The sequence below is a fragment of the Ranitomeya variabilis genome, chromosome 4, assembly GCF_051348905.1.
Source record: "Ranitomeya variabilis isolate aRanVar5 chromosome 4, aRanVar5.hap1, whole genome shotgun sequence".
Taxonomy (NCBI): Eukaryota; Metazoa; Chordata; class Amphibia; order Anura; family Dendrobatidae; genus Ranitomeya; species Ranitomeya variabilis.
In genome coordinates, this window is record NC_135235.1 from 765,666,063 (window position 1) to 765,693,522 (window position 27,460).

General features: G+C 45.0%; 1 protein-coding gene across 1 annotated transcript; it reads left to right on the forward strand.

Annotated features, from left to right (window-relative positions):
- Positions 1 to 2,226: 2,226 nt before the first annotated feature.
- On the forward strand, positions 2,227 to 27,460 carry LOC143766879 (uncharacterized). Its single transcript, XM_077254878.1, has 7 exons — positions 2,227 to 2,268; positions 12,303 to 12,452; positions 12,582 to 12,758; positions 12,841 to 12,964; positions 13,048 to 13,145; positions 13,344 to 13,434; positions 26,302 to 27,460. Exons 2-7 carry the CDS (start codon positions 12,375 to 12,377, stop codon positions 27,405 to 27,407), a joined length of 1,674 nt encoding a protein of 557 aa, XP_077110993.1. The 5' UTR covers positions 2,227 to 2,268; positions 12,303 to 12,374; the 3' UTR covers positions 27,408 to 27,460.

The window sequence follows — 27,460 nt, forward strand, 5'->3', positions numbered from 1 at the left end:
AAAGTCCACCGCAGAGAAATGCAAAAATCTCCACACCTGACTAAAGGTGTGGAGGGCAAACTCTGCTGCCCAGAGCTTCCAGCTTAGCTAAATAGATCCATACTGATAAGCTGGACAAATGAGCAAAACATAGAAAATGCCAAACAACAAAGTCCACAACAAGTGAACTGCAAAAAGACAAGCAAGGACTTAGCTTTGCTGAAATGGTCAGAGTGGCAGGGAAATCCTCAGAGAGCCATGACTCCAAGCTCAACAATTGACAACTGGCATTGAATTAGGGATAAGGCCAAACTAATATAGCCGAGCCAGAAAGACGATCAGTGACAACAGCTGCTGATGCTAAATCCAAGAAGCAGCCATACCACTCAAAACCACAGGAGGGAGCCCAAGAGCAGAATTCACAAAAATGCTACTTATAACCACCGGAGGGAGCCCAAGAGCGGAATTCACAACAGAATACTAAGCGGTCAGTATTAAAACCTTTCCAAAAATATCCACAGCAGATAATACAAAAAGTTCCACCATCTAACTAAAGACATGGAACGTATATCTGCAACTCCTGAGAATCCAACTAGACTGAGAAAATACTGACACAATCTAAGCTGGACAAGAAAAAACAAATGAATAGCACTGAATTGTAAAGCACACAGCATGTGTGCCCAAGAAACAAAAACCAGACACTTATCTTTGCTGATTTGGCAGCAAGGCAGGAGGAACCAGACAGAGATCCAAACCTCCCAAAAACCATGGACAACTGGCAAGGACTAATGAATCCTGCACACCTAAATACCCCAGTCAGAACTGCAATCAGCAGATACACCTGACCAGGATTGCAACCCAGGGACAACTGCATTACCACCTACAACCACCGGAGGGAACCCAAAAGCAGAATTCACAACTACCTTTATGTTGATGACACTCAGATCTATCTTTCTGGCCCAGACATCACCTCTCTGCTGTCCAGAATCCCGGAGTGTCTATCAGCCATATCCTCCATCTTCTCCTCTCGCTTCCTCAAACTCAATATGATCAAATCTGAACTCATCATCTTTCCTCCATCTCATAGATCTTCCTTACCTGACCTATCTATCGCAATTAACTACATCACGCTTTCCCCCGTACTGGAAGTCCGCTGCCTTGGAGTAGCCCTTGACTCTGCCCTGTCCTTCAAATAGCACATCCAAGCTCTTTCCACCTCCTGTAACCTCCAGCTCAAAAATATGTCCAGAATCCGTCCTCTCCTCAACCGTCAATCTACTAAAATGCTTGTGCGTGCCCTCATCATCTCCCACCTTGACTACTGTAACATCCTAAACTGTGGCCTCCCTGCTTACCCCCTTGCGCTTCTCCAGTCCATCCTAAACTCTGCTGCTCGACTAATTCTTCTCTCTCCTCGCTACTCCTCCACTTCCCCACTCTGCAAATCTCTTCATTAGCTCCGATTCCCTCAGCGTATCCAGTTCAAACTACTAATACTAACCTAGAAAGTCATCCATAACCTGTCTCCTCCATATATCTCTGAACTAATCTCCATATATCTTCCCTCATATAATCTCCGGTCCTCCCAAGACCTCCTTCTCTCCTCCACACTTATTCGCTCCTCTTCCAATCGCCTCCAAGACTTCTCCCGAATATCCCCCATCCTCTGGAATTCTTTGCCAAAACACACCCGACTATCAACCACATTCGGATCCTTCAGAAAGAACCTGAAAACCCACCTCTTCAGGAAAGCTTACAGCCTGCACTGACCCCGCTGCCTCCTCACCACTACCGAAGCTACCGCCTCACCAACACCGGAGCTCCTGAAACCCTGAACCTATTGTCTCCTTCCCCACCATCCTGTAGAATGTAAGCCCGCAAGGGCAGGGTCCTCGCCCCTCTGTATCAGTCTGTCATTGTTAGTTTGTTTACTGTAAGTGATATCTGTAATTTGTATGTAACCCCTTCTCATGTACAGCACCATGGAATCAATGGTGCCATATAAATAAATAATAATAATAATAATTCCCTCATGTGTGGGGTCTATTTGTCTCCAGAGAAATCACACGTTACATTCCACACAGAACATTGTGTAGAAAAGGCGGCGCGAGGTGATTGTGCCAGTAGTGAGGGCGAATAATGGCGGGAATGTCACTGACTGAGGAGAAGTCTCCATGTAGCGTCTTCACTGCGGATCACGTGACCCCTGACTCCTCCCCCTGTGACCTCATCACAGGTCCTGTGCGCACAGAGCAGCCATATCTGTGGAGTGCGGCTCTGCAGGTGGAGGTATGTGGAGATTCCCCAGTACTGAGCGCAGCCGGGGACATTAACCCCTTCTGCACGGAGGAGACTCTTTATAAGAACCATAACGTTGTTGTTCTGTTTCCTGTAATAGATACATACGAGCCAACTATGGAGGACAGGAAGTGAGGAGCGGAGTGTTCTCCTAGTACAGGGCCCCTTTCTTGGCCCCACACAGTGTAATGCCCCCATTATGCCCTGTAAGCAGGTTCTGCCCCACACCCAGCTGCCTCGGGCACTTTACCAGGAGCTGGTACCTCAGATTCTTCCCCGCACCCCTTTCCTTTGTTGGCGCCAAATCTGTTCTGCCTTTGGGGCTCCGGCCTTTATAATATCAGTAACTGCGCCATCAAGGTCTCCTGACCAGGTGCACCCTCTAGACTCTTCCCTCCGGAAACCCTCCCTCTTCCCATTGGTGTCACATGGTCCCGTCTGGACGGCAGATAGCAGTCTGTACAAATGCAGCACAGCCCTGAGGAGGCTTTTTTATGACTCTCCTTATTACACCCCTTATGTAATATATATGATGCCGCTCACACAGTATAATGTTTCCACAGTACTGGCATCTCTCGTAAAAAAGGTATTTTCACACTACCGCCATACCCCCACACAGTATAATGTTCTCATAGTACCGCCATACCCCCACACACAGTATAATGTTCTCATAGTACCGCCATACCCCCACACAGTATAATGTTCTCATAGTACCGCCATACCCCCACACACAGTATAATGTTCTCATAGTACCGCCATACCCCCACACACAGTATAATGTTCTCATAGTACCGCCATACCCCCACACACAGTATAATGTTCTCATAGTACCGCCATACCCCCACACACAGTATAATGATCTCATAGTACCGCCATACCCCCAGACAGTATAATGTTCTCATAGTACCGCCATACCCCCCACACAGTATAATGTTCTCATAGTACCGCCATACCCCCACACACAGTATAATGTTCTCATAGTACCGCCATACCCCCACACACAGTATAATGTTCTCATAGTACCGCCATACCCCCACACTGTATAATGTTCTCATAGTACCGCCATACCCCCACACTGTATAATGTTCTCATAGTACCGCCATACCCCCACACAATATAATGTTCTCATAGTACCGCCATACCCCCACACAGTATAATGTTCTCATAGTACCGCCATACCCCCACACTGTATAATGTTCTCATAGTACCGCCATACCCCCACACAGTATAATGTTCTCATAGTACCGCCATACCCCCACACTGTATAATGTTCTCATAGTACCGCCATACCCCCACACTGTATAATGTTCTCATAGTACCGCCATACCCCCACACAGTATAATGTTCTCATAGTACCGCCATACCCCCACACAGTATAATGTTCTCATAGTACCGCCATACCCCCACACTGTATAATGTTCTCATAGTACCACCATACCCCCACACAGTATAATGTTCTCATAGTACCGCCATACCCCCACACACAGTATAATGTTCTCATAGTACCGCCATACCCCCACACTGTATAATGTTCTCATAGTACCGCCATACCCCCACACTGTATAATGTTCTCATAGTACCGCCATACCCCCACACAGTATAATGTTCTCATAGTACCGCCATACCCCCACACAGTATAATGTTCTCATAGTACCGCCATACCCCCACACTGTATAATGTTCTCATAGTACCGCCATACCCCCACACACAGTATAATGTTCTCATAGTACCGCCATACCCCCACACAGTATAATGTTCTCATAGTACCGACATACCCCCACACACAGTATAATGTTCTCATAGTACCGCCATACCCCCACACACAGTATAATGTTCTCATAGTACCGTCATACCCCCACACACAGTATAATGTTCTCATAGTACCGCCATATCTCCACACAGTATAATGTTCTCATAGCACCGCTATACCCCCACACACAGTATAATCTCATAGTACCGCCATACCCCCACACACAGTATAATGTTCTCACAGTACCGCCATACCCCCACACACAGTATAATGTTCCTACAGTACCGCCATACCCCCACACACAGTATAATGTTCCTACAGTACCGCCATACCCCCACACACAGTATAATGTTCTCATAGTACCGCCATACCCCCACACACAGTATAATGTTCCTACATTACCTCCATCCCACCGCACACAGTATAATGTTCTCATAGTACCGCTATACCCCCACACACAGTATAATGTTCTCACAGTGCCATCATCCCACCACACACAGTATAATGTTCTCATATTACCACCATACCCCCACACACAGTATAATGTTCTCATACTACCGCCATACCCCCACACAGTATTATTTTCCTACAGTACCGTCATACCCCCACACACACAGTATAATCTTCTCATAGTACCGCCATACCCCCACACACAGTATAATGTTCCTACAGTACCGCCATACCCCCACACACAGTATAATCTTCTCATAGTACCGCCATACCCCCACACACAGTATAATGTTCCTACAGTACCTCCATCCCACCGCACACAGCATAATGTTCTCACAATACCGCTATACCCCCACACACAGTATAAAGTTTCCACAGTACTGGCAGCTCTCGTAAAAAAGGTATTTTCACACTACCGCCATACCCCCACACACAGTATAATGTTCTCATAGTACCGCCATACCCCCAAACAGTATAATGTTCTCACAGTACCACCATACCGCCACACACAGTATAATGTTCTCATAGTACTGCCATACCCCCACACACAGTATAATGTTCTCATAGTACCGTCATACCCCCACACACAGTATAATGTTCTCATAGTACCGCCATACCCCCACACACAGTATAATGTTCTCATAGTACCGCCATACCCCCCCACACAGTATAATGTTCTCATAGTACCGCCATACCCCCACACAGTATAATGATCTCATAGTACCGCCATACCCCCAAACACAGTATAATGTTCTCATAGTACCGCCATACCCCCACACACAGTATAATGTTCTCATAGTACCGCCATACTCCCACACACAGTATAATGTTCCTACAGTACCTCCATCCCACCGCACACAGTATAATGTTCTCATAGTACCGCCATACCCTCACACACAGTATAATGTTCTCATAGTACCGCCATACCCCCACACACAGTATAATGTTCCTACAGTACCGCCATACCCCCCACACAGTATAATGTTCTCATAGTACCACCATACCCCACACACAGTATAATCTCACAGTACCGCTATACCCCCACACACAGTATAATGTTCCTACAGTAACTCCATTGCACCACACACAGCATAATTTTCTCATAGTACCGCCATACCCCCACACACAGTATAATGTTCTTACAGTACCTCCATCGCACCAATCACAGTATAATTTTCTCATAGTACCGCCATACCCCCACACACAGTATAAAGTTCCCACAGTACCATCATCCCACCACACAAAGGTTTTTCTTCCCACAATAGTGGCTAACCACAGACACAGGATAATGTTTCTGAGATGCCCACCAGGCCAGCGGGATACTCAGCAGCGGGTCCGGTCGCTGTTAAAGGGGATGTCACGGTGGCTGTGACCCGGTCCGTTGCCCTGGGACTCACTGTTAAAGGGGAACCTGTTTTAAAGGGGAATTGTGATAAAGTCTGTCGTGACGCCACCTGTGGTTTTCGGTCAGGGTGACCGACGCTGCTTTAAAGGGGTCCTCTGGGGGATGTTGTTGCAGCAATGATGGTGGCGCTTCCCACAAATGAAGCGGGATCCACAGGGCTCCCAAGGTGTGTGGCAAAGATGGTGTATGCCAACAAATAAGTGGAGGACACAAGTTGTAAAGTCTTTACCTGGTTTACTGCTATTAGCAGGCCACAGTCCAGGATACCAGGCACGAGTAGTGGTGAGGTCTGGCTGGCTTGAAGGCAAAGGTGATCCCTCTCCCAGGTGAGATCCATAAGCCTTTCCTACTTGCGCTAAGATGGCGAGGTCTCTGCTGCTTGTAGCTTGCTGGCTCTCCTGTCCTGGGACAGTTGCCTGCACGGTAGGCAGTTTGAGTCATTTTAGAGGGTCTCTACCACGACCCAAGCTCTTAGAGTACTGCCGTACTTCATGCTTGGTGTGGGCAGTTAACGTGTAGTCTACTGCCCTCCGGTTCTGCTTTGTGTCTTAGAGTCCCACAAAAGCCTTGGGCTCCCAGTACCCCGTTTCTGCGCTTTGGCTCTGAGGGTACCCGGTCACAGTTCCACTCCTGCGCTCCTTTCCTCAATGCTCCACTGCATGCAACAACCTTTCAGGTTCTCTCTCTTCCCTGGAGCCGCAGCACAATCCTGGCTGCCAGCTCCAATATCTGCTGTCTCAGACTTTCTTCTCCTTCTGTGTCTCTCTCAGACTGCCTAACTCCTCCTTCCGTCCAGGATACATATCCATATTTGAGGGAAGCCCCCCTGAATCCAGGTCCTGAGCTCCCCCTCCTGGCCTGGATTCAGAATGTGTTGAATGCGTGTGCTTACCTGGTAAAGAGAATCATCCTTGCCTCTACGCATGATATCGCCCACCCCAAAAGGAAGGCAACAACACTGCAACAATCGGTTACCTGGGGTGTTGCATTTCCACAGGACTGGCACCCCCCTCACACACAGTGTGTCCCCACAGTACTGCCATTCCCCCACTTTCTAATGTTCCCACAGTACTGCCCCATACATGCACAATATGGTACCATCCACCTCACTGACTACCTCCGACCACTGACAATTAATAAATACTCACTTAGCCTCATTCTTGGCACAAATACTAATGAACCCAGGATCTATGAGATATTTCCCATACGATAGTTGGATAGGCAGGAGTGTATCATCCATAAAGGTAGCCCACTCAGTTGCTATGATGCCTATGAATTGACATGGCTCGGTGGGGTGTGGTATTGGTCACCCTCTCCTTCCCATCATCAGAATTTCAGCAATATCCACATTTCCATGACGGTGATACCGCTGAATAGATCAGTGAATCAGGGAGTCGAAAGCTCCTGATCCACCATTCAGCCTTCACTTCTGAGTCTGAGACTCCGTGCACTGCAGGCACAATGACGTCACTACATCACACCTGTAGTACGGAGCCTCAGTCCTCACACCGCACAGACCAGAGCAGCGCTCCTCAGGAACCGGGTTGGCTGAATAGTGTGGTTTTTCTTCAAATATCTGGAATTGTGGGGGCATCATATTAAGAGAAGGGCTATTGGGACTCTCATACTGAATGTGTGGCTGGTAGGGGCCATTATACTGGGGTTGTGGTGGACTGTAAATGCCTCCATACTGAGTGGGGTTTTATTTTGTGTAGCAGGTTGTGGTGGCCATAATTAGAGATGAGCGAATATGTTCATAAAACGATCGCCTAACATAAATTCGGCACGAATATGGTACATTCGGATTCATGATCGGTAACACGAGCATTTTTCTTAAGATCGGAAAAAGTCGGTAACATTCGGTAAAGATGTAATAGAAGCCGGCAATACATGTGCCGCGTTTAGAAAAATCACAGCCACCAATGTGGGAGACTGAGGTTCAAATCCTGGCTCTGCCCTGTTGGACATAATACAGGTCCTTCTCAAAAAATTAGCATATAGTGTTAAATTTCATTATTTACCATAATGTAATGATTACAATTAAACTTTCATATATTATAGATTCATTATCCACCAACTGAAATTTGTCAGGTCTTTTATTGTTTTAATACTGATGATTTTGGCATACAACTCCTGATAACCCAAAAAACCTGTCTCAATAAATTAGCATATCAAGAAAAGGTTCTCTAAACGACCTATTACCCTAATCTTCTGAATCAACTAATTAACTCTAAACACATGCAAAAGATACCTGAGGCTTTTAAAAACTCCCTGCCTGGTTCATTACTCAAAACCCCCATCATGGGTAAGACTAGCGACCTGACAGATGTCAAGAAGGCCATCATTGACACCCTCAAGCAAGAGGGTAAGACCCAGAAAGAAATTTCTCAACAAATAGGCTGTTCCCAGAGTGCTGTATCAAGGCACCTCAATGGTAAGTCTGTTGGAAGGAAACAATGTGGCAGAAAACGCTGTACAACGAGAAGAGGTGACCGGACCCTGAGGAAGATTGTGGAGAAGGACCGATTCCAGACCTTGGGGAACCTGAGGAAGCGGTGGACTGAGTCTGGTGTGGAAACATCCAGAGCCACCGTGCACAGGCGTGTGCAGGAAATGGGCTACAGGTGCCGCATTCCCCAGGTAAAGCCACTTTTGAACCATAAACAGCGGCAGAAGCGCCTGACCTGGGCTACAGAGAAGCAGCACTGGACTGTTGCTAAGTGGTCCCAAGTACTTTTTTCTGATGAAAGCAAATTTTGCATGTCATTCGGAAATCAAGGTGCCAGAGTCTGGGGAAGACTGGGGAGAAGGAAATGCCAAAATGCCTGAAGTCCAGTGTCAAGTACCCACAGTCAGTGATGGTGTGGGGTGCCATGTCAGCTGCTGGTGTTGGTCCACTGTGTTTCATCAAGGGCAGGGTCAATGCTTTATGGAGATGAAGATTTCATTTTTCAGCACGACCTGGCACCTGCTCACAGTGCCAAAACCACTGGTAAATGGTTTACTGACCATGGTATTACTGTGCTCAATTGGCCTGCCAACTCTCCTGACCTGAACCCCATAGAGAATCTGTGGGATATTGTGAAGAGAAAGTTGAGAGACGCAAGACCCAACACTCTGGATGAGCTTAAGGCCGCTATTGAAGCATCCTGGGCCTCCATAACATCTCAGCAGTGTCACAGGCTGATTGCCTCCATGCCACGCCGCATTGAAGCAGTCATTTCTGCCAAAGGATTCCCGACCAAGTATTGAGTGCATAACTGAACATTATTATTTGATGGTTTTTTTGTTTGTTATTAAAAAACACTTTTATTTGATTGGATGGGTGAAATATGCTAATTTATTGAGACAGGTTTTTTGGGTTATCAGGAGTTGTATGCCAAAATCATCAGTATTAAAACAATAAAAGACCTGACAAATTTCAGTTGGTGGATAATGAATCTATAATATATGAAAGTTTAATTGTAATCATTACATTATGATAAATAATGAAATTTAACACTATATGCTAATTTTTTGAGAAGGACCTGTATACCAGTAGTGGTCCATAAAACTATGGTGCCTACCTCAATAAACATGAGAGTGTCACGAGCAAAGAGAGTCATGCTGCCTCAGACGTCACCTGGATTAAAAAGGTCCGCGTCAGATATCGAGGAACCAGGACAATCTGATGATAAATGGGCTACTGGACCAAACCATACATGGACAAGGCAAGAGGGAATGGGAGCCAGTGAAGAGATTTGCAGAGGGGAGAAGCAGAGGAGTAGCGAGGACAGAGCTGAATTAGTCGGGCAGCAGAGTTAAGGATGGACTTGAGAGGTGCAAGGGTTTTAGCAGGGAGGCCACAGAAAAGGATGTTGAAGTAGTTGAAGCGGGAGATCATCACACATCCTGAATCCCATAGTCCTGTACCCATATACCCATCATACATATCCTCCATCCCAGTGCCTACATACTCATCACACATCCTCCATCCCGTAGTCCAGTACCCATATACCCATCATAGACATTCTCCATCCCATAGCCCAGTGCCCATATACCCATCACACATCCTTCATCCCATAGCCCAGTGCCCATATACCCATGACACATCCTTCATCCCATAGTCCAGTGCCCATATACCCATCACACAGCCTCCATCCCATAGTCCAGTGCCCATATTCCCATCACACATCCTCCATCCCATAGTCCAGTGCCTATATTCCCATCACACATCCTCCATCCCATAGTCCAGTGCCCATATACCCATCACACATCCTCCATCCCATAGTCCCGTGCCCATATACCCATGACACATCCTTCATTCCATAGTCCAGTGCCCATATACCCATCACACATCCTCCATCCCATAGTCCAGTGCCCATATTCCCATCACACATGCTCCATCCCATAGTCCAGTGCCCATATACCCATCACACATCCTCCATCCCATAGTCCATTGCCCATATACCCATCACACATCCTCCATCCCATAGTCCCGTGCCCATATACCCATCACACATCCTCCATCCCATAGTCCAGTGCCCATATACCCATCACACATCCTCCATCCCATAGTCCAGTGCCCATATACCCATGACACGTCCTCCATCCCATAGTCCCGTGCCCATATACCCATCACACATCCTCCATCCCATAGTCCCGTGCCCATATACCCATCACACATCCTCCATCCCATAGTCCCGTGCCCATATACCCATCACACATCCTCCATCCCATAGTCCCGAGCTGGGTGGCGCTGAGCAGGGAGTTCCTGGAGATGTGCTGTTATGTAACCTGGCAGTGCGGCTCTGTGTGCGGCCGCTGATGATGCGATTTTCTACGCCGGTAACAATAGAGCGCGGCAGTAATAGAGGAGGGGGATTCATTTCTGTCATGTGCGCTCTGCTGCTTTCTGGGGGGCAGACAATGGCTGGAGCTTATGTTCCCAGGGATGATAGATTTCTCCCACCCGGTCAGTGTCTGCTGAGGTGTTGTGGAGCGGGAAAACTGTTGGTCATAGCAACCAATCACAGCTCAGCTTCTTTTACACTGCTCTGGTGAAATAATAGATGGTTAGTGATTGGTTGCTATGTGGAATGGGCGTGGTGAGACACACACACATATCCATCCATCCATCCATCCATACATACATACATACATACATACAGTACACTCAGCTTTATATATATAGATTTTTTCTCTTTACGTTGGAGGGCCCAATTCCAGCTGTTGCTGTCGGACCTGTGGTTTCTATCTCCTCCACTGTGTACAGGATAATAGAGTATAATAAAGTAGTTATGGACGAGACGTAACTAACATTGTGCAGTGACTCTGCTTTCCATATAGTGATGGATATTTCTTGTTGGTGAAACTATGATGTTTTTCACTTTAACCCTTTGTTAAACCCCTCTGATCAGTGCGATCACACAACATACAGGCCTCTGATGGCTCCGGTGATGCCCTGTACTACTGTAGTGCCGTGTATCATCACTGCTGTCAGTGTAATACTAACGGCCCCATACACATGAGATAAGAGTTGGCTGAACGGTCATTTGGCAGACGGCCATCTCTCCCGACTCCCCCATACACACAAATATTCCAGCTTTCCTGGGGTCTGTATGAGAGAGTCGCCTCCAGACTCCTCTAGGGGAGGATTATCTACAGGAAGAACAAACGGATTATCCTCTGAAATTCAGGATGTCAGATCCTTCTCTGCCCTGACATCATCTGTCGGGAGGCCCCAAATACATTATATGGTCGCCCAAACCCCCGAAATCAGTGATTTCATGGAACTTCAGTCTAATGTGTATGGGGGCGGTAAAAGGTAACTTATTGGAGGCTGCCTCTGGCCTAATAGACCTTCATACATTGCAGCCCAGACACCATTATTAGGCATGTAAGTACCGTAATAACTAGGCCGCCCCATACTATCGAGTACTTGGGGGCGGGGGGCATTCAGCCAAACTCTGTCTGACCTGAGATCTAACATGATAGAAGATTACAGTGCGGGGAAGACGGGAAACCTTCATATAGACGGCCGGTGGTGATGGAGTCAGTGACCGACTCTGGCCACATATGTCTCTAGAGCCGTAGTAGAAGATGAAGATGTCGTCCTCATCATGAAGTAGTTATTTCTCATGTCGCGTGTAATGAATATCTCCTGCAGTATTGCTAATGCCGATTCCAGGGTCGGTAAATGAGACGAGAATTAGCGTTATGGAAGATGAGTCTATGAGGAACATATTCAGCTGCCGACTCCGAGGAGGAAACTGCTTGTTGTCTGTGGCCTAAATATATAGGTTTTATTAGTAGATGTAAAGAAGGAAACTAAATACCGTAAAATAATAAATCTCCTCATATGTTTCCCTTATTATCTCCAGTAATTGTATTATTACACAGGATTCTTATGATGTTACATCGGCTCATCTTCTCATTCAGGTCTCTACAATATCGGATCCTCTCAGTGAAGATCTTCTACAAAAGAGAATTGTCCTGATTTACCCATCACAGATGGATATGGACAGAGACAAGATGGCGGAGAGGATATTACACCTCACCCTAGAGATCCTCTTCCGGCTTACTGGAGAGGTGAGAGATTCTGATGACGTCACATTACATCATTCTTATCTATGGGAAAAACAGATGGACAGAGCTGGAGAGGTGAGGACTCTGGAGATGTCTGTAGTGAGATTTATTAATGTGTCTCTCCATTACCAGGATTACATAGTGGTGAAGACCTCTAGTGATCGCTGTCAGGACCCTGTGTCTGAGGGATGGGGAAGACCCCTGAGCCCAATCATGGGGCCTCCACCTCACCCCCTGATCCATGAGGACATCAATGACCAGAAGATCCTAGAACTCACCTACAAGATGATTGAGCTGCTGACTGGAGAGGTGACACTGCTGGGAATGCTGGGACATTATACAGTAACACTATGAAGGGATCGGGGGATGACGGTATCATTGTATGTGTCAGGTTCCTATAAGGTGTCAGGATGTCGCTGTCTATTTCTCCATGGAGGAGTGGGAGTATTTAGAAGGACACAGAGATCTCTACAAGAACGTCATAATGGAGGTTCCCCAGCCCCTCACATCTCCAGGTAATAGACAGGACTAAATACACACGGCCTATAATTATCTGTATGTAAAGAATGAATTCACTTCCTGTATGTGTTTCCTCCAGATCTATCCAGTAAGATGACAACACCAGAGAGATGTCCCCGTCCTCTTCTTCAACAAGACTGCAAGCAAGAAGATCCCGATGCTCCTCAGGATGATCAGGTAGATGGAGAGAAGGTGTCAGGAGATCTCCCCTATGATGTGTAGACGCCGGTGAAGGTCTTGTGCTCAGTCTTGTTTTATCCACCAGTATTATATGTTTTATACTTGTGTAATGAGAACGGTGGAGATGGCAGGATTAGAGCTAATCATAGATGTGACTTCTCCATCTGTCGATGACTTTTACAATATTTGTTTCAGGGTGAAGATCTGACCCATATTAATACTACAGAGACATATGTGAGGGGTGATGAGTGGTGTAAAGAGGAGATTCCCACATATGACTACCCAGGTGAGTAGTGACCACTAAATGCAGAGAAGTCACAGATTCTTCTCATCACCGGCTGTGGCTGCTTTATCGGTGGTGTAGTCCGGCCGTATTACCATAATCACCATTCTGCCTCTAGACCACAACATTCTCCTCCACCCAAAACTGTTCAAATGACTTTGGTCATTGAAAGCCCTTTTCTATAGAACTTACAACCTGGAGGATCCACCTACCCCCTGGTATTAGTGTGAGGGTGATCCCTTAAAGCAAAATCTATATGATTGCTTGTACCTGACCCGATATAGGCCGAGTGCTCGCTTAAAGAGTCACACCGAACACAGAGTTAGATGGATACTCCATTCTCAGCAAATGCTTGCACACAACTGAAGTTTCTCAAGAAAAAGAGACAGGAAATGGGTGTCACACAACCTTCTGAGTAGCCAGTGTCTATGATAGGTCCATTTCAACTTCATTTCCATATATGGTATCCAGTATCTTAGCTTCTGCATTCCAAGGATTCCTTCCAGGGTGTTGTCTGAAGACACAGACGCCATCTTGGTACATCATGTCTGAACTGAGTTATATAAGGTTTAATAATTGATTTCATTAGCCATTCTCTCCTTCACATTAGAAGATGCTGACCGTTACCTGCCCAAATCTGTAAACTATAAAGCCAAATGACAGCGTACGTAGAATGTGCTGACAAGATAGAAAATCACGTGAAGAAAAGTATTATGATGGGTCTGTAAGAGAAAGCGGAGGGTAATGATGCTGTTGGCTTCCTAGAACCCTGAGATCTTATCGGAGGAATCTCCCTTCTCTCCCTTCTGTGCTGCTGAATGTGATCATATGGTCCCTACAAGACCAGGTCCAGTCTTTCTGGCCAAACGTCACTTTTATGATCGACAACATTAAATGTGCAGTGAGGCCAAGTGTGAATTTCTGGACAATAACAGAGTTTCCCTTTATCCTGACTTTTCAATTTGTATTAAAACCGACTAACTTCCAGGAGGATTGTGATAATCTACATAAACCCATCACACCGGTGCCATGATCTATCTCTGAGCTGTGCGTGGCTGATGGCTGTAATATACATTTATTCCCGCCTGCAGGAGATGTGTTGGCTCCAGCCCTGGTTTCATGGATTCACTCCACCTCATAAATTACATTGTTTTTGATCCTAAGAAATTCAGATTACTGCACAATCTCTCCTGAAATGGGGAGAAATATTATTTTCTCTAATCTTCTGGTCAGGATTCATAGTAGCTCCAATGGTCCACCATAAATGAATGCAACTCTGGTTTACTGCTGTGTAATCTGTATTTGTAGTTTTCAGTTAATGAGATTCTCGTGCTCTGGGGCGGGGCTGTGGGCAGGGCTTTATGTGGTGCTCTGGGGCGGGGCTGTGGGCGGGGCTTTGTGGTGTTCTGGGGCGGGGCTTTATATGGAGCGCAGAATACATATTCATCTGTATTGGCTTATGACAGGTCGCTGATCCCTCACTGACCTGCCCCCATTTTTACATAATGCATATAATATTGTTGATATTATTGTTGATAAAACCTATAATATTGTGAGGCTTAGAAAATTTTTTTACATCCAGCAAAATGACACCAGCGGCTCCTGTCTAATAGCATCTCTTACTGATAGATTCTACTGCGCAGGCGCCGCCATCAACCGTGTGACCTGTCATAAGCCAATACAGATGCATATGTAATCAGAACACCACATAAAGCCCTGCACCACATAAAGTCCCGCCCACAGCCCCACCCCAGAGCACGAGAATCTCATTAACTGAAAACTACAAATACAGATTACACAACAACCACAAGACGGATTTCATCACCAGGTATCGGTGTAATCAGTATAACGGCACCGACCTGACAGTGTCTGTAGTCACTGAGCACAATCCTGCTGACAGGTTCCCTATAAGACATCTCCGCTCTGCACTATTATACACTGTTCTCTTTACATGTGTAATATTTCTTCTTGAAACTCATCTGACAGAAAATATTTGAGCTTCCGATAGTTTAGATTGTGAAGTCACCGAGCCCCGTGCTCTAATTACCCCAGAGAGGTTTCACCACTAGCTCCTCATTTATTACTGATGGAGACTGTTCAGTTTGAGCATTTCAGTAGATGTTATTGTCTATAGTCAGTTTCTGATTACAGTAGTGTCCAGAATCCTCTGATTTAACCTCTTCCTGCAGCCAGTTTTGTGTTCTTAATCAGGCCCCATTTTTAACCCCTTAGCCCCTGAAGCTTATTTCGTTTTTTCCCTCTCCTCTTTCCCAGAGCCATAACTTTTTTATTTTTCTGTCAATATGGCAATGTGAGGGCTTATCTTTTGGGGAACGAGTTGTACTTTTGAGCGACATCATTGGTTTGACCATGCAGTACCTAATCTGACCTGAGGGTAAGGGGGCGCCAGAGAGCTGCAAGTTTTCAAGCGGAACTGTAAAGTGGGACATACATAAATCCCTGCAGTTCGTGTTATATTGCAGAGCAGAGGGATAACTAGAATAAGCCCCTGTGGTAAATTGAGAGGTCAATAGCCTGGTGTGTGTTTTCATCACATTGTAGCAGTGGAGGGATAACTAAGATAAGCCCCCTGCACATGTGGTAGCCATGGGCTAGCCAAAGGTCAACCCGATCGTGACGTACTGTTGACAGTCACGGTGTGAATCCGTGACATATTGGTTATTGGTGGCAGCGGTGTGAATCCGTGACAGCGTCAGAGCCTGTTTTTGCCAATTTTTTTTATTCTAACCAATGTCACTTTCTGAGGTCATAACTCTAAAATGCTTCAACAAATCCTGGTGTTTCTGAGATTGTTTTCTTTTGACATATTGTACTTTATGATAGTGGTAAAATTTATCCGATGTAACTTGCGTTTATTTGTTAAAAAAATGGAAATTTGGCAAAAATTTCGCAATTTTCAAAATTTTTATTTTTATGCTGTTAAATCAGAGTTATATCACACAAATTAGTTAATAAATAACATTTCCCACATGTCTACTTTACATCAGCACAATTTTGGAAACAATTTTTTTTTTGTTAGGACGTTATAAGGGTTAAAATTTTACCAGCGATTTCTTGTTTTTACAACAAAATTTACACAACCATGTTGTTTAGGGACCACCTCACATTTGAAGTGAGTTTGGGGGCAATATTACAGAAAATACCCAAAAGTGAGACCATTCTAAAAACTGCACCCCTCAAGGTGCTCAAAACCACATTTAAGAAGTTTAATAGTGATGAGCGGAGTGTACTCGTTGCTCCGGTTTTCCTGAGCATGCTGGGGTGACCTCCGAGTATTTGTTATTGCTCGTAGATATAGTTTAAATCGCCTCAGTCGCATGATTTACGGCTTCCAGATACACTGAATACATGTGCGGAATGCCTGTTTGTTAGGGAATTCCCACATGAATTCAGCTTATCTGGAAGCCGTAATTCATGCAACTGAGGCGATGAAAACTATATCTCCGAGCAATAACAAATACTCGGAGGTCACCCCAGCGTGCTCAGGAAAACCCGTGCAACGAGTACACTCGCTCATCACTATTAACCCTTCAGGTGCTTCACAGGAATGAATGGAATGTGGAAGGAAAAAATAAACTTTCACAAGGGTAACAGGAGAAAATGGACTATATATTTTGTTTTGCAATTTCTCCTGAGCACGCCGATACCCCATATGTGGGGGAATACTACTGTTTGGGCGCATGGCAGAGCTTGGAAGGGAAGGCGCGCCATATTGGAGAGTAGATTTTGCTGGAATTGTTTGTGGGTGACATGTCCCCCCTGCCCCTGACATGTCTAAACAGTGGAAACCCCTAACGAGTGACCCATTTTGGAAACTAGACCCCCCAAGGAACTTATTTAGATGTGTGGTGGGCAATACGTGCAGCTGTGAAAATAAAAAATCAATTTTTTTCTACAAAAAATGATCTTTTCGCCCTTATTTTTTTCCAAAAGGTAACAGGAGAAATTGGACTCCCAAAGTTGTTGTGCAATTTGTCCTGAGTATGCCAGCATCCCATATGTAGGGGTAAACCACTGATTGGGCGCATGGCAGAGCTCAGAAGGGAAGGAGCGCCATTTTGGTGAGCAGATTTTGCTGAAATTGTTTGTGGGTGACATGTCACATTGTCAGAGCCCCTGAGGTGCCAGAACAGCATAAGCCCCCAAAAGTGACTGCATTTTACACAATACTTCCCTGAATGAATTCTTCTAGTGGTGCAGTGACCATACTGACACCAGAGCTGTTCCATAGATAATTACACCATTGGGCAGTGAAGAAATATTAATAACATTTTTACCACTAAAATGTTGTTTAACCCCAGATTTTACATTGGAAAATAGGTAGATAAGTAAATGGTCACTACACCCATAGATGAATTCGCAGTGGGGTGTCATTTCCAAAATGGGGTCACTTCAGGGGGGATTCTTCTGTTATGGCACTTTGGAGAGCTGCTAAGTGACAGAACAACAGAATCCCCCCCCCCCCCCCGAATGACCCCATTTTGGAAATGACACCCCTCTGGGAATTCATCTATGGATATAGTGACAATTTTCTCTACATGGATGATTTCCAGAAACACATAGTGGAAGTTTTAGAGCAAAAATTGCAAAATTGTCATTGTAGTGCCCAATATATTGTGCCCAGCTTGTGTCTCTGGAGACATCCCCCCCCACCTATCCCGGGAAATTGTTAAGTCAGCTCTACTCAGATGTGTCTGTCTCTAAATAAACCAAATGCTTGAATGACAAAACAGTTTAAAAACGTGGTTCTGTGTGGAAGATTGTAAATCAGTCATGGAGGCATAAGGCCGGCAATGATGGGCATTGTGGGCAATAATAGCGGGTATCATGTCTCATTCCTCTCTTGGAACATACACGACATCTTCTCTGGGGGTTCTTTCTTGTTTCAGTTGCTGGAATGAGTGCAATAAAATGTCCCTCAGTGACTCTTCTGATATCTTCAGATTATAAAGGATTGGCGGGGACAACATTTTCAAAAACAAGATTTTCAATTACCTTTTCCTGATAATCAAGGAAAGTATCTGCATTTCCGGCTTTTTTGTATAACACAAAAGAACTATATGTGGCCACCTGAAACAAATAAATGACTAACTTTTTATACCAGGTATATGATTTTCTTGATACCTGGTATGGCTGTAGAACCTGATCTTCAATGGTCCACACACCTCAAATATTTGTTTGGAGTAGTGGATCCCTGTTGGTCTGCAGTGGCCCTTGTGGCATCTGTGTGGATCGAGCGCAGGTTAAAAATATATTTTTTTTTATCCTTATACTTAAGGGTAAGCATCTCTCCATTGCGTAAAGCCCCTGACTGCCCCTTTCAGAACTTTTCATTGACCAATGCTTGTGGAAATCCCTGACCGTTTTTGCGAATGGTCCCACAAGCCCCCATGTTATGTTCAACCAGACTTTTAAATGGGGTATGCTGGTGTAGTACTTGTCAACATACAGATTGTAGCCTTTTTGTAATAATGTAGTTGTCAGCTCCCATACGGTTTTTCCAGGTGTCCCCAGATAAGTAGGGCATCCTGGTGGGTTTAGTTGGCTATCTTTCCCCTCATAAATGCAAAATGCTGATGTGTATCCTGTTGAACTGTCACACATTTTATAGCTTGAGGTGCAGTCTTCCTTTGAATTTTACAAGGGACGCATCAATGGAAATGTTTTCTGTTGTGGTGTAAAGCTTTAAGAACTTTTCTGTCAAGTCTTCTATGATGGGTCTGATTTTCAATAGTCTGTCATGTTCTGGAGCATTTCTAAGCAGGCATTGACTCTTGTCGTTAAAATGCCAAAATCTCATGAGCATTTCATAACGGGTCCTAGGAAGAATGGCAGAAAACATTGGGGTGGCTTGAACAGGGCAGTTGGACCAATAGGACCGAATGCTCTTTTTTTTTTTTAACAAGCCCCATAGCGAATGTAAGTCCTAAAAATGTAATAGGATCATGGATTCTGGCTGGTGAATTGGGACGCATATAAATTTATTTGTAGGACAAGATGCTCTAGCGAGCTAATAGAAAACTCTGAAGTGACCAAGTTATTGGGGAGACAATTGAGAAAAGCCTACTTCTTTAGCCTAACCCTAACTTTAGAATAAACCCTAACTTTAGCCTAACAGTAACCCTAACTATAGCACTAACCCTAACCTGCCTTCTCTGTTTTTTTACTTTATAACAAGATCGCTGACTGACACAGCTGTTGCCAGCAGCACTTGTAACACTGTTTCTCCTCTAATCTCTCACTGACAGGAGATCTGAGGAGAAACAGCGTTTTTCTCAGGCAGATTGCCCGGGAAATTTGGTTGCTGCAACAAACTTTCCTAGTGATTTGTCTCATTGGCTGGTGTGACGCAGACATCATCAGGACCTGAACCAATCAGGTCTCGATGAGGTCGGGGGTCACAGGAACTGTTGTGCACCGGAATCCCTTCGTTATAAGGTATATGGGGGTCCTGATGAGCATAAAACTGCCGACCGTAGACAAATGGTAGCTAAATACCGGCGCTAGCAGGGCTTTTTGCAGCGCCAACGTTTATTGACGGTTGGAGGTCTGTTGTGAATTCCGCTCTTGGGCTCCCTCCGGTGGTTGTAAGTGGCACTTTTGTGAATTCTGCTCTTGGGCTCCCTCCGGTGGTTTTAAGTGGTACTGCTGCTCCTTTAGTCAGGTGTGGAGATTTTTGTAAACTCTGTGGTAGATTTTTCTAGTTTTTAATACTGACCGCACAGTATTCCATCCTGTTCTATCTACCTAGCTAGACTGGCCTCATTTGCTACATCCTGGTTTCATTCTGCGTATGTCATTTCCCTCTCCACTCACTGTCAATATTTGTGGGGGGCTGCCTATCCTTTGGGAATTTTCTCTGAGGCAAGATAGCTTTCCTGTTTCTATCTCTAGGGGTAGTTAGTCCTCCGGCTGTGACGAGGTGTCTAGGGAGTGACAGGAACATCCCACGGCTACTTCTAGTGTTCTGTTAAGCTCAGGAACTGCAGTCAGTACAGGTACCACCTCCTCCAGAGCACGTCCCATGTTGCTCCTAAACCACCAGTTCATAACAGTAAAACTGGCCAAAAATGAATTAAATGCATCTCAAAAGAAGGAAAAAAAAGTTCTGAGCCATTTTTTTTTCTGCAGTCTGTTTTGTCTTTTTTTCCTCTTAATCTCTGGGTGGTTCAGGATTTTGGCACTTGCATGGATGTTCAGGGTTTGTTTTCTCGTGTGGATCAACTTGCTGCAAGGGTACAGAGTATCCAAGATTATGTTGTCCAGACTCCGGCTTTAGAGCCTAAAATTCCTACTCCTGATTGGTTTTTTGGGGACAGATCCAAGTTTTTGAACTTTAAAAATAACTGCAAATTGTTTTTTGCTTTGAAACCCCGTTCCTCTGGTGATCCCATTCAGCAGGTTAAAATTGTCATCTCTCTGCTGCGTGGTGACCCTCAGGACTGGGCATTCTCCCTTGAATCAGGGGATCCGGCATTGCTTAATATATAAACATTTTTTCAAGCGCTCGGATTATTGTATGACGAACCTAATTCTGTGGATCATGCAGAAAAAACCTTGTTGGCCCTATGTCAGGGTCAGAAAGCGGCAGAATTATACTGCCAGAAATTTAGAAAATGGTCTGTGCTCACTAAATGGAATGAGGATGCTCTGGCAGCAATTTTCAGAAAGGGTCTTTCTGAAGCCCTTAAAGATGTTATGGTGGGCTTCCCCACGCCTGCTGGTTTGAGCGAATCTATGTCTCTAGCCATTCAGATCGATCGGCGCCTGCGCGAGCGCAAAGTTGTGCACCATATGGCAGTGTCCTCTGACCGGAGTCCTGAGCCTATGCAATGTGATAGGATTTTGACTAGAGCAGAGCGGCAGGGATTCAGACGTCAGAATAGGCTGTGTTTTTACTGTGGTGATTCTGCTCATGTTATTTATGATTGCCCTAAGCATACTAAGAGGGTCGCTAGGTCTGTTACCATCAGTACTGTACAGCCTAAATTTCTCTTATCTGTGACCCTGATTTGCTCATTATCGTCCTTTTCTGTCATTGCATTTGTGGATTCAGGCGCTGCCCTGAACTTAATGGACTTGGAATTCGCCAGGCGCTGTGGTTTTTCCTTGCAGCCTTTGCAGAGTCCTATTCCTTTGAGGGGCATTGATGCTACACCGTTGGCCAAGAATAAACCTCAGTATTGGACTCAGCTGACCATGTGCATGGCTCCAGCACATCAGGAAGATTGCCGTTTTCTGGTGTTGCATAACTTGCATGATGTTGTTGTACTGGGTTTTCCATGGTTACAGGAACATAATCCGGTGCTGGATTGGAAATCTATGTCTGTGACTAGTTGGGGTTGTCAAGGGGTTCATAGTGACGTTCGTTTGATGTCAATTTCCTCTTTCCCCTCTTCTGAAGTCCCTGAGTTTTTGTCAGATTTCCAGGATGTATTTGATGAGCCCAAGTCCAGTTCCCTTCCTCCACATGGGACTGTGATTGTGCTATTAACTTGATTCCTGGCTGTAAGTTCCCTAAGGGCCGACTTTTCAATCTGTCTGTGCCAGAGCATGCCGCCATGCGGAGTTATGTTAAGGAGTCTTTGGAGAAGGAGCATATTCGGCCGTCTTCATCACCATTGGGAGCGGGATTCTTTTTTGTTGCCAAGAAGGATGGCTCCTTGAGACCCTGTATTGATTATCGCCTTCTTAATAAGATCACGGTCAAATTCCAATACCCTTTACCTTTGCTTTCTGATTTGTTTGCTCGGATTAAGGGGGCCAGTTGGTTTACTAAGATTGACCTTCGAGGGGCATATAATCTTGTTCGTGTTAAACAGGGTGACGAATGGAAAACGGCATTTAATACGCCCGAAGGCCATTTTGAATACCGTGTGATGCCTTTCAGGCTTTCTAATGCTCCTTCTGTATTTCAGTCCTTCATGCATGATATTTTCCTCAATTATCTTGATAAATTCATGATTGTGTATTTGGATGATATTTTGATTTTTTCCGATGATTGGGAGTCTCATGTGAAGCAGGTCAGGATGGTATTCCAGATCCTTCGTGACAATGCTTTATTTCTGAAGGGGTCTAAGTGCCTATTTGGAGTTCAGAAGGTCTCTTTTTGGGTTTTATTTTTTCTCCCTCGTCTATAGAAATGGATCCTGTTAAGGTCCAAGCCATTCATGACTGGATTCAACCCACATCGGTGAAGAGCCTTCAGAAATTTTTGGGCTTTGCTAATTTTTATCGCCGTTTCATTGCCAACTTTTCCAGTGTGGTTAAACCCCTGACCGATTTGACGAAGAAAGGCGCTGATGTGACGAATTGGTCCTCTGCGGCTGTTGAGGCCTTTCAGGAGCTTAAAAGCGGATTTACTTCTGCCCCTGTGTTGCGTCAGCCGGATGTTTCTCTTCCTTTTCAGGTTGAGGTTGACGCTTCTGAGATTGGGGCAGGGGCCGTTTTGTCTCAGAGGAATTCTGATGGTTCTTTGATGAAGCCGTGTGGTTTTTTTCCAGAAAGTTTTCGCCTGCGGAGCGCAATTATGACGTTGGCAATCGGGAATTGTTGGCTATGAAGCGGGCATTTGAGGAGTGGCGACATTGGCTTGAGGGAGCCAAGCACCGCGTTGTGGTCTTGACCGATCATAAGAATCTGATTTTCCTCGAGTCGGCCAAGCGGCTGAACCCTAGACAGGCTCGATGGTCCCTGTTTTTCTCCCGTTTTGATTTTGTGGTCTCGTATCTTCCGGGATCTAAGAATGTTAAGGCTGATGCCCTCTCCAGGAGCTTTTTGCCTGATTCTCCTGGAGTCCTTGAGCCGGTTGGCATTTTTAAAGAAGGGGTGATTCTTTCTGCCATCTCCCCTGATTTACGGCGGGTGCTTCAGGAATTTCAGGCTGATAAACCTGACCGCTGTCCAGTGGGGAAGCTGTTTGTTCCTGATAGATGGACTAGTAAGGTAATTTCTGAGGTTCATTGTTCAGTGTTGGCTGGTCATCCTGGGATTTTTGGTACCAGAGATTTGGTTGCTAGGTCCTTTTGGTGGCCTTCCTTGTCGCGGGATGTGCGTTCTTTTGTGCAGTCCTGTGGGACTTGTGCCCGGGCCAAGCCTTGCTGTTCCCGCGCTAGTGGGTTGCTTTTGCCTTTGCCGGTCCCTGAGAGGCCCTGGACGCATATTTCCATGGATTTTATTTCGGATCTTCCTGTTTCCCAGAAGATGTCTGTTATCTGGGTGGTTTGTGACCGGTTCTCTAAAATGGTCCATTTGGTACCTTTGCCTAAATTGCCTTCCTCCTCTGATTTGGTTCCATTGTTTTTTCAGCATGTGGTTCGTTTGCATGGCATTCCGGAGAATATTGTGTCTGACAGAGGTTCCCAGTTTGTTTCTAGGTTTTGGCGGGCCTTTTGTGCTAGGATGGGCATTGATTTGTCTTTTTCTTCGGCGTTTCATCATCAGACAAATGGCCAAACTGAGCAAACTAATCAGACCTTGGAAACCTATTTGAGATGCTTTGTGTCTGCTGATCAGGATGATTGGGTGTCTTTCTTGCCGTTGGCCGAGTTTGCCCTTAATAATCGGGCTAGTTCGGCTACTTTGTTTCGCCTTTCTTTTGTAATTTTGGTTTTCATCCTCGTTTTTCTTCGGGGCAGGTGGAGCCTTCTGATTGTCCTGGTGTGGATTCTGTGGTGGACAGGTTACAGCAGATTTGGACTCATGTGGTAGACAATTTGACGTTGTCTCAGAAAAAGGCTCAGCGTTTTGCTAACCGCCGTCGGTGTGTTTGTCCCCGGCTTCGGGTGGGGGATTTAGTCTGGTTATCTTCTCGTCATGTTCCTATGAAGGTTTCCTCCTCTAAGTTCAAGCCTCGGTTTATTGGTCCTTATAAGATTTCTGAGATTATCAATCCGGTGTCTTTTCGTTTAGCCCTCCCAGACTCTTTTGCCATCCATAATATTTTCCATAGATCTTTGTTGCGGAGATATGTGGTGCCCGTTGTTCCCTCGGTTGATCCTCCTGCTCCGGTGTTGGTTGAGGGGGAGTTGGAATATGTGGTTGAGAAAATTTTGGATTCTCGTTTTTCGAGGCGGAGGCTTCAGTATCTTGTCAAGTGGAAGGGTTATGGCCAGGAGGATAATTCTTGGGTTGTTGCCTCCGATGTCCATGCCGCTGATTTGGTTCGTGCTTTTCACTTGGCTCGTCCTGATCGGCCCGGGGGCTCTGGTGTGGGTTCGGTGTCCCCTCCTCAAGGGGGGGGGGGTACTGTTGTGAATTCCGCTCTTGGGCTCCCTCCGGTGGTTTTAAGTGGTACTGCTGCTCCTTGGATTTAGCAGTCAGCAGCTGCTTCCACTGATTGTCTTTCTGGCTCGGCTATTTAACCTGGTTCTATCCTTCAGCCTGTGCCAGTTGTCAATGGTTCCTGCTTGGATTCACATCTCTGCTTGGATTTCCCTGATATTCTGACCTGTTCAGCAAAGTCCTTGCTTTGTTCTTTTGCAGTTCACTTGTTGTGGACTTAATCGTTCTGCACTTTCTATGTTTTTTCTTGTCCAGCTTGTCAGTATGGATTTATTCAGTTAAGCTGGAAGCTCTGGGAAGCAGATTTACCCTCCACACCTTTAGTCAGGTGTGGAGATTTTTGTAAACTCTGTGGTGGATTTTTCTAGTTTTTAATACTGACCGCACAGTATTCCGTCCTGTTCTATCTATCTAGCTAGACTGGCCTCCTTTGCTACATCCTGGTTTCATTCTGCGTATGTCATTTCCCTCTCCACTCACAGTCAATATTTATGGGGGGCGGCCTATCCTTTGGGAATTTTCTCTGAGGCAAGATAGCTTTCCTGTTTCTATCTCTAGGGGTAGTTAGTCCTCCGGCTGTGACAAGGTGTCTAGGGAGTGACAGGAACATCCCACGGCTACTTCTAGTGTTGTGTTAAGCTCAGGAACTGCGGTCAGTACAGGTACCACCTCCTCCAGAGCAAGTCCCATGTTGCTCCTAAACCACCAGTTCATAACAGAGGTCACAAAGCGGTTAATTTAAGGGTACCATAATTTCTGTCCAGGCCTATTTCATGAGTTATATTTTTAAAAAAAATCTGTGGAAACCTGGTTGAAAAGCAATGTCTGACTTTAATTTGTTCATTTTCATAGATCTCTTATTTATTACTTTTGTCAGATTCAAGTTATTTCTGTGACCATTGTGGGTTTTTCAGTAATTAAACGAGGGGTACCAATAATTTTGACCAAGTGTGTAGGAAGAGTGAATATTTTGACTCCACAGCCATTTTCCGGAAATTAAAACTCAGTGGATGTTGGAGAGTGAAAATTACACATTTGCCATTTTATTACCCAGCACAGATTGTGCTCCAGGAGGCATACACCGCAAATTAAGTGGATTCTTCTCACTATATAATATTGCTAAAAACAAGGATTCTAAATGTTGTTTGAGCACACTGCAAGACTCAGAAGTGAGAGTGGATTTTGCTGGATTGATTTATAGAAACTCTGTTGCTTTTCAATAGCCTTTGAGCCACTAATAGTGTGGAAACCTCTGCTTTTCCATTGACAGATGATGGACCTGAGTGGGGACTTGTTTTTTGTGAGATGAGAATTTGTATTATTTTTGCCTACATAACATTGATTGGTTTCTTTTTATTCGATATATGGAAGGCAGAATGAACAAACAGTTGAATACCACACACTACTGGTTCATCCAACAAGGTTTTCTATTAGACTGTGAACAGTCATTGTCTTAGTAAATAAAGTTGTACATAGCTTGCCATTTGTATGGACAGTTTAAGCAGAAATGTTCAATAATATAAAACTCAAGGATATTGTGTTAACAAAAATTGTTTATCTTAGCAGATGACTGTACCAGGAGATCAGAGGGACAGTTGACATCTTCAATGTTTAAATCTGATGATCTTGAGATCCTACAAGATACAAGTGAAGTGATTGCTGTTTCTCCAGATATATCATCATCAATTCCCACCAAAGATCTGTCACCTGATCCTATGAAACAGGTCCCATCTTCTGATTCATTACTGACAGCTAAGGAAAATCAAAGTCACAAAAGAGGCAACAAAAAACAAACTGCTCCTAAAGCAAATAAGTCATTTTCATGTTCAGAATGTGGAAAATGTTTTAACCAGAAAGGGAATCTTGTTAGTCACCAGAGAATCCACACAGGGGAGAAGCCTTTTTCCTGTTCAGAATGTGGGAAATGTTTTACACAGAAATTGCATCTTGTTAGTCACCAGAGAACCCACACGGGGGAGAAGCCTTTTTCATGTTCAGAATGTGGGAAATACTTTAACCAGAAATCAGATTTGGTTACTCACCATAGAACTCACACAGGGGAGAAGCCTTTTTCATGTCCAGAATGTGGGAAACGTTTTAACCAGAAAGGGAGTCTTGTTAGTCACCAGAGAACCCACACAGGGGAGAAGCCTTTTTCCTGTTCAGAATGTGGGAGAAGTTTTAACCAGAAATGTCGTTTTGTAAGTCACCAAAGAACCCACACAGGGGAGAATCCTTTTTCCTGTTCAGAATGTGGGAAATGTTTTAACCAGAAAACATATTTAGTTACTCACCAGATAACCCACACAGGGATGAAGCCTTTTTCATGTTCAGAATGTGGGAAAAGTTTTAACCAGAAACGGAATCTTGTAAGTCACCAGAGAACCCACACAGGGGAGAAGCCTTTTTCCTGTTCAGAATGTGGGAAATGTTTTACCAAGAAAGCAGATTTGGTTACTCACCAGAGAACCCACACAGGGGAGAAGCCTTTTACCTGTTTAGAATGTGGGAAATGTTTTATCCAAAAATCAGATTTGGTTAGGCACCAGAGAACTCACACAGGGGAGAAGCCTTTTTCCTGTTCAGATTGTGGGAAATGTTTTAAATGGAAAGTGCTTCTTGTTAGACATCAGAGCAGTCACACAGAGGAGAAGCCTTTTTCATTTTCTTAATGTGGGAAATATTTTAATTGAAAATCAACTGTTAATAAACATCAGAGACCTCA

Coding starts and splice junctions, on each gene's coding strand:
- LOC143766879 (XM_077254878.1), top strand. CDS start 12,375: ATGGATATGGACAGAGACAAGATGGCGGAGAGGATATTACACCTCACC. Junction 12,759..12,840: donor TTGAGCTGCTGACTGGAGAG/GTGACACTGCTG, acceptor TGTATGTGTCAG/GTTCCTATAAGGTGTCAGGA. Junction 12,965..13,047: donor CCAGCCCCTCACATCTCCAG/GTAATAGACAGG, acceptor TGTTTCCTCCAG/ATCTATCCAGTAAGATGACA.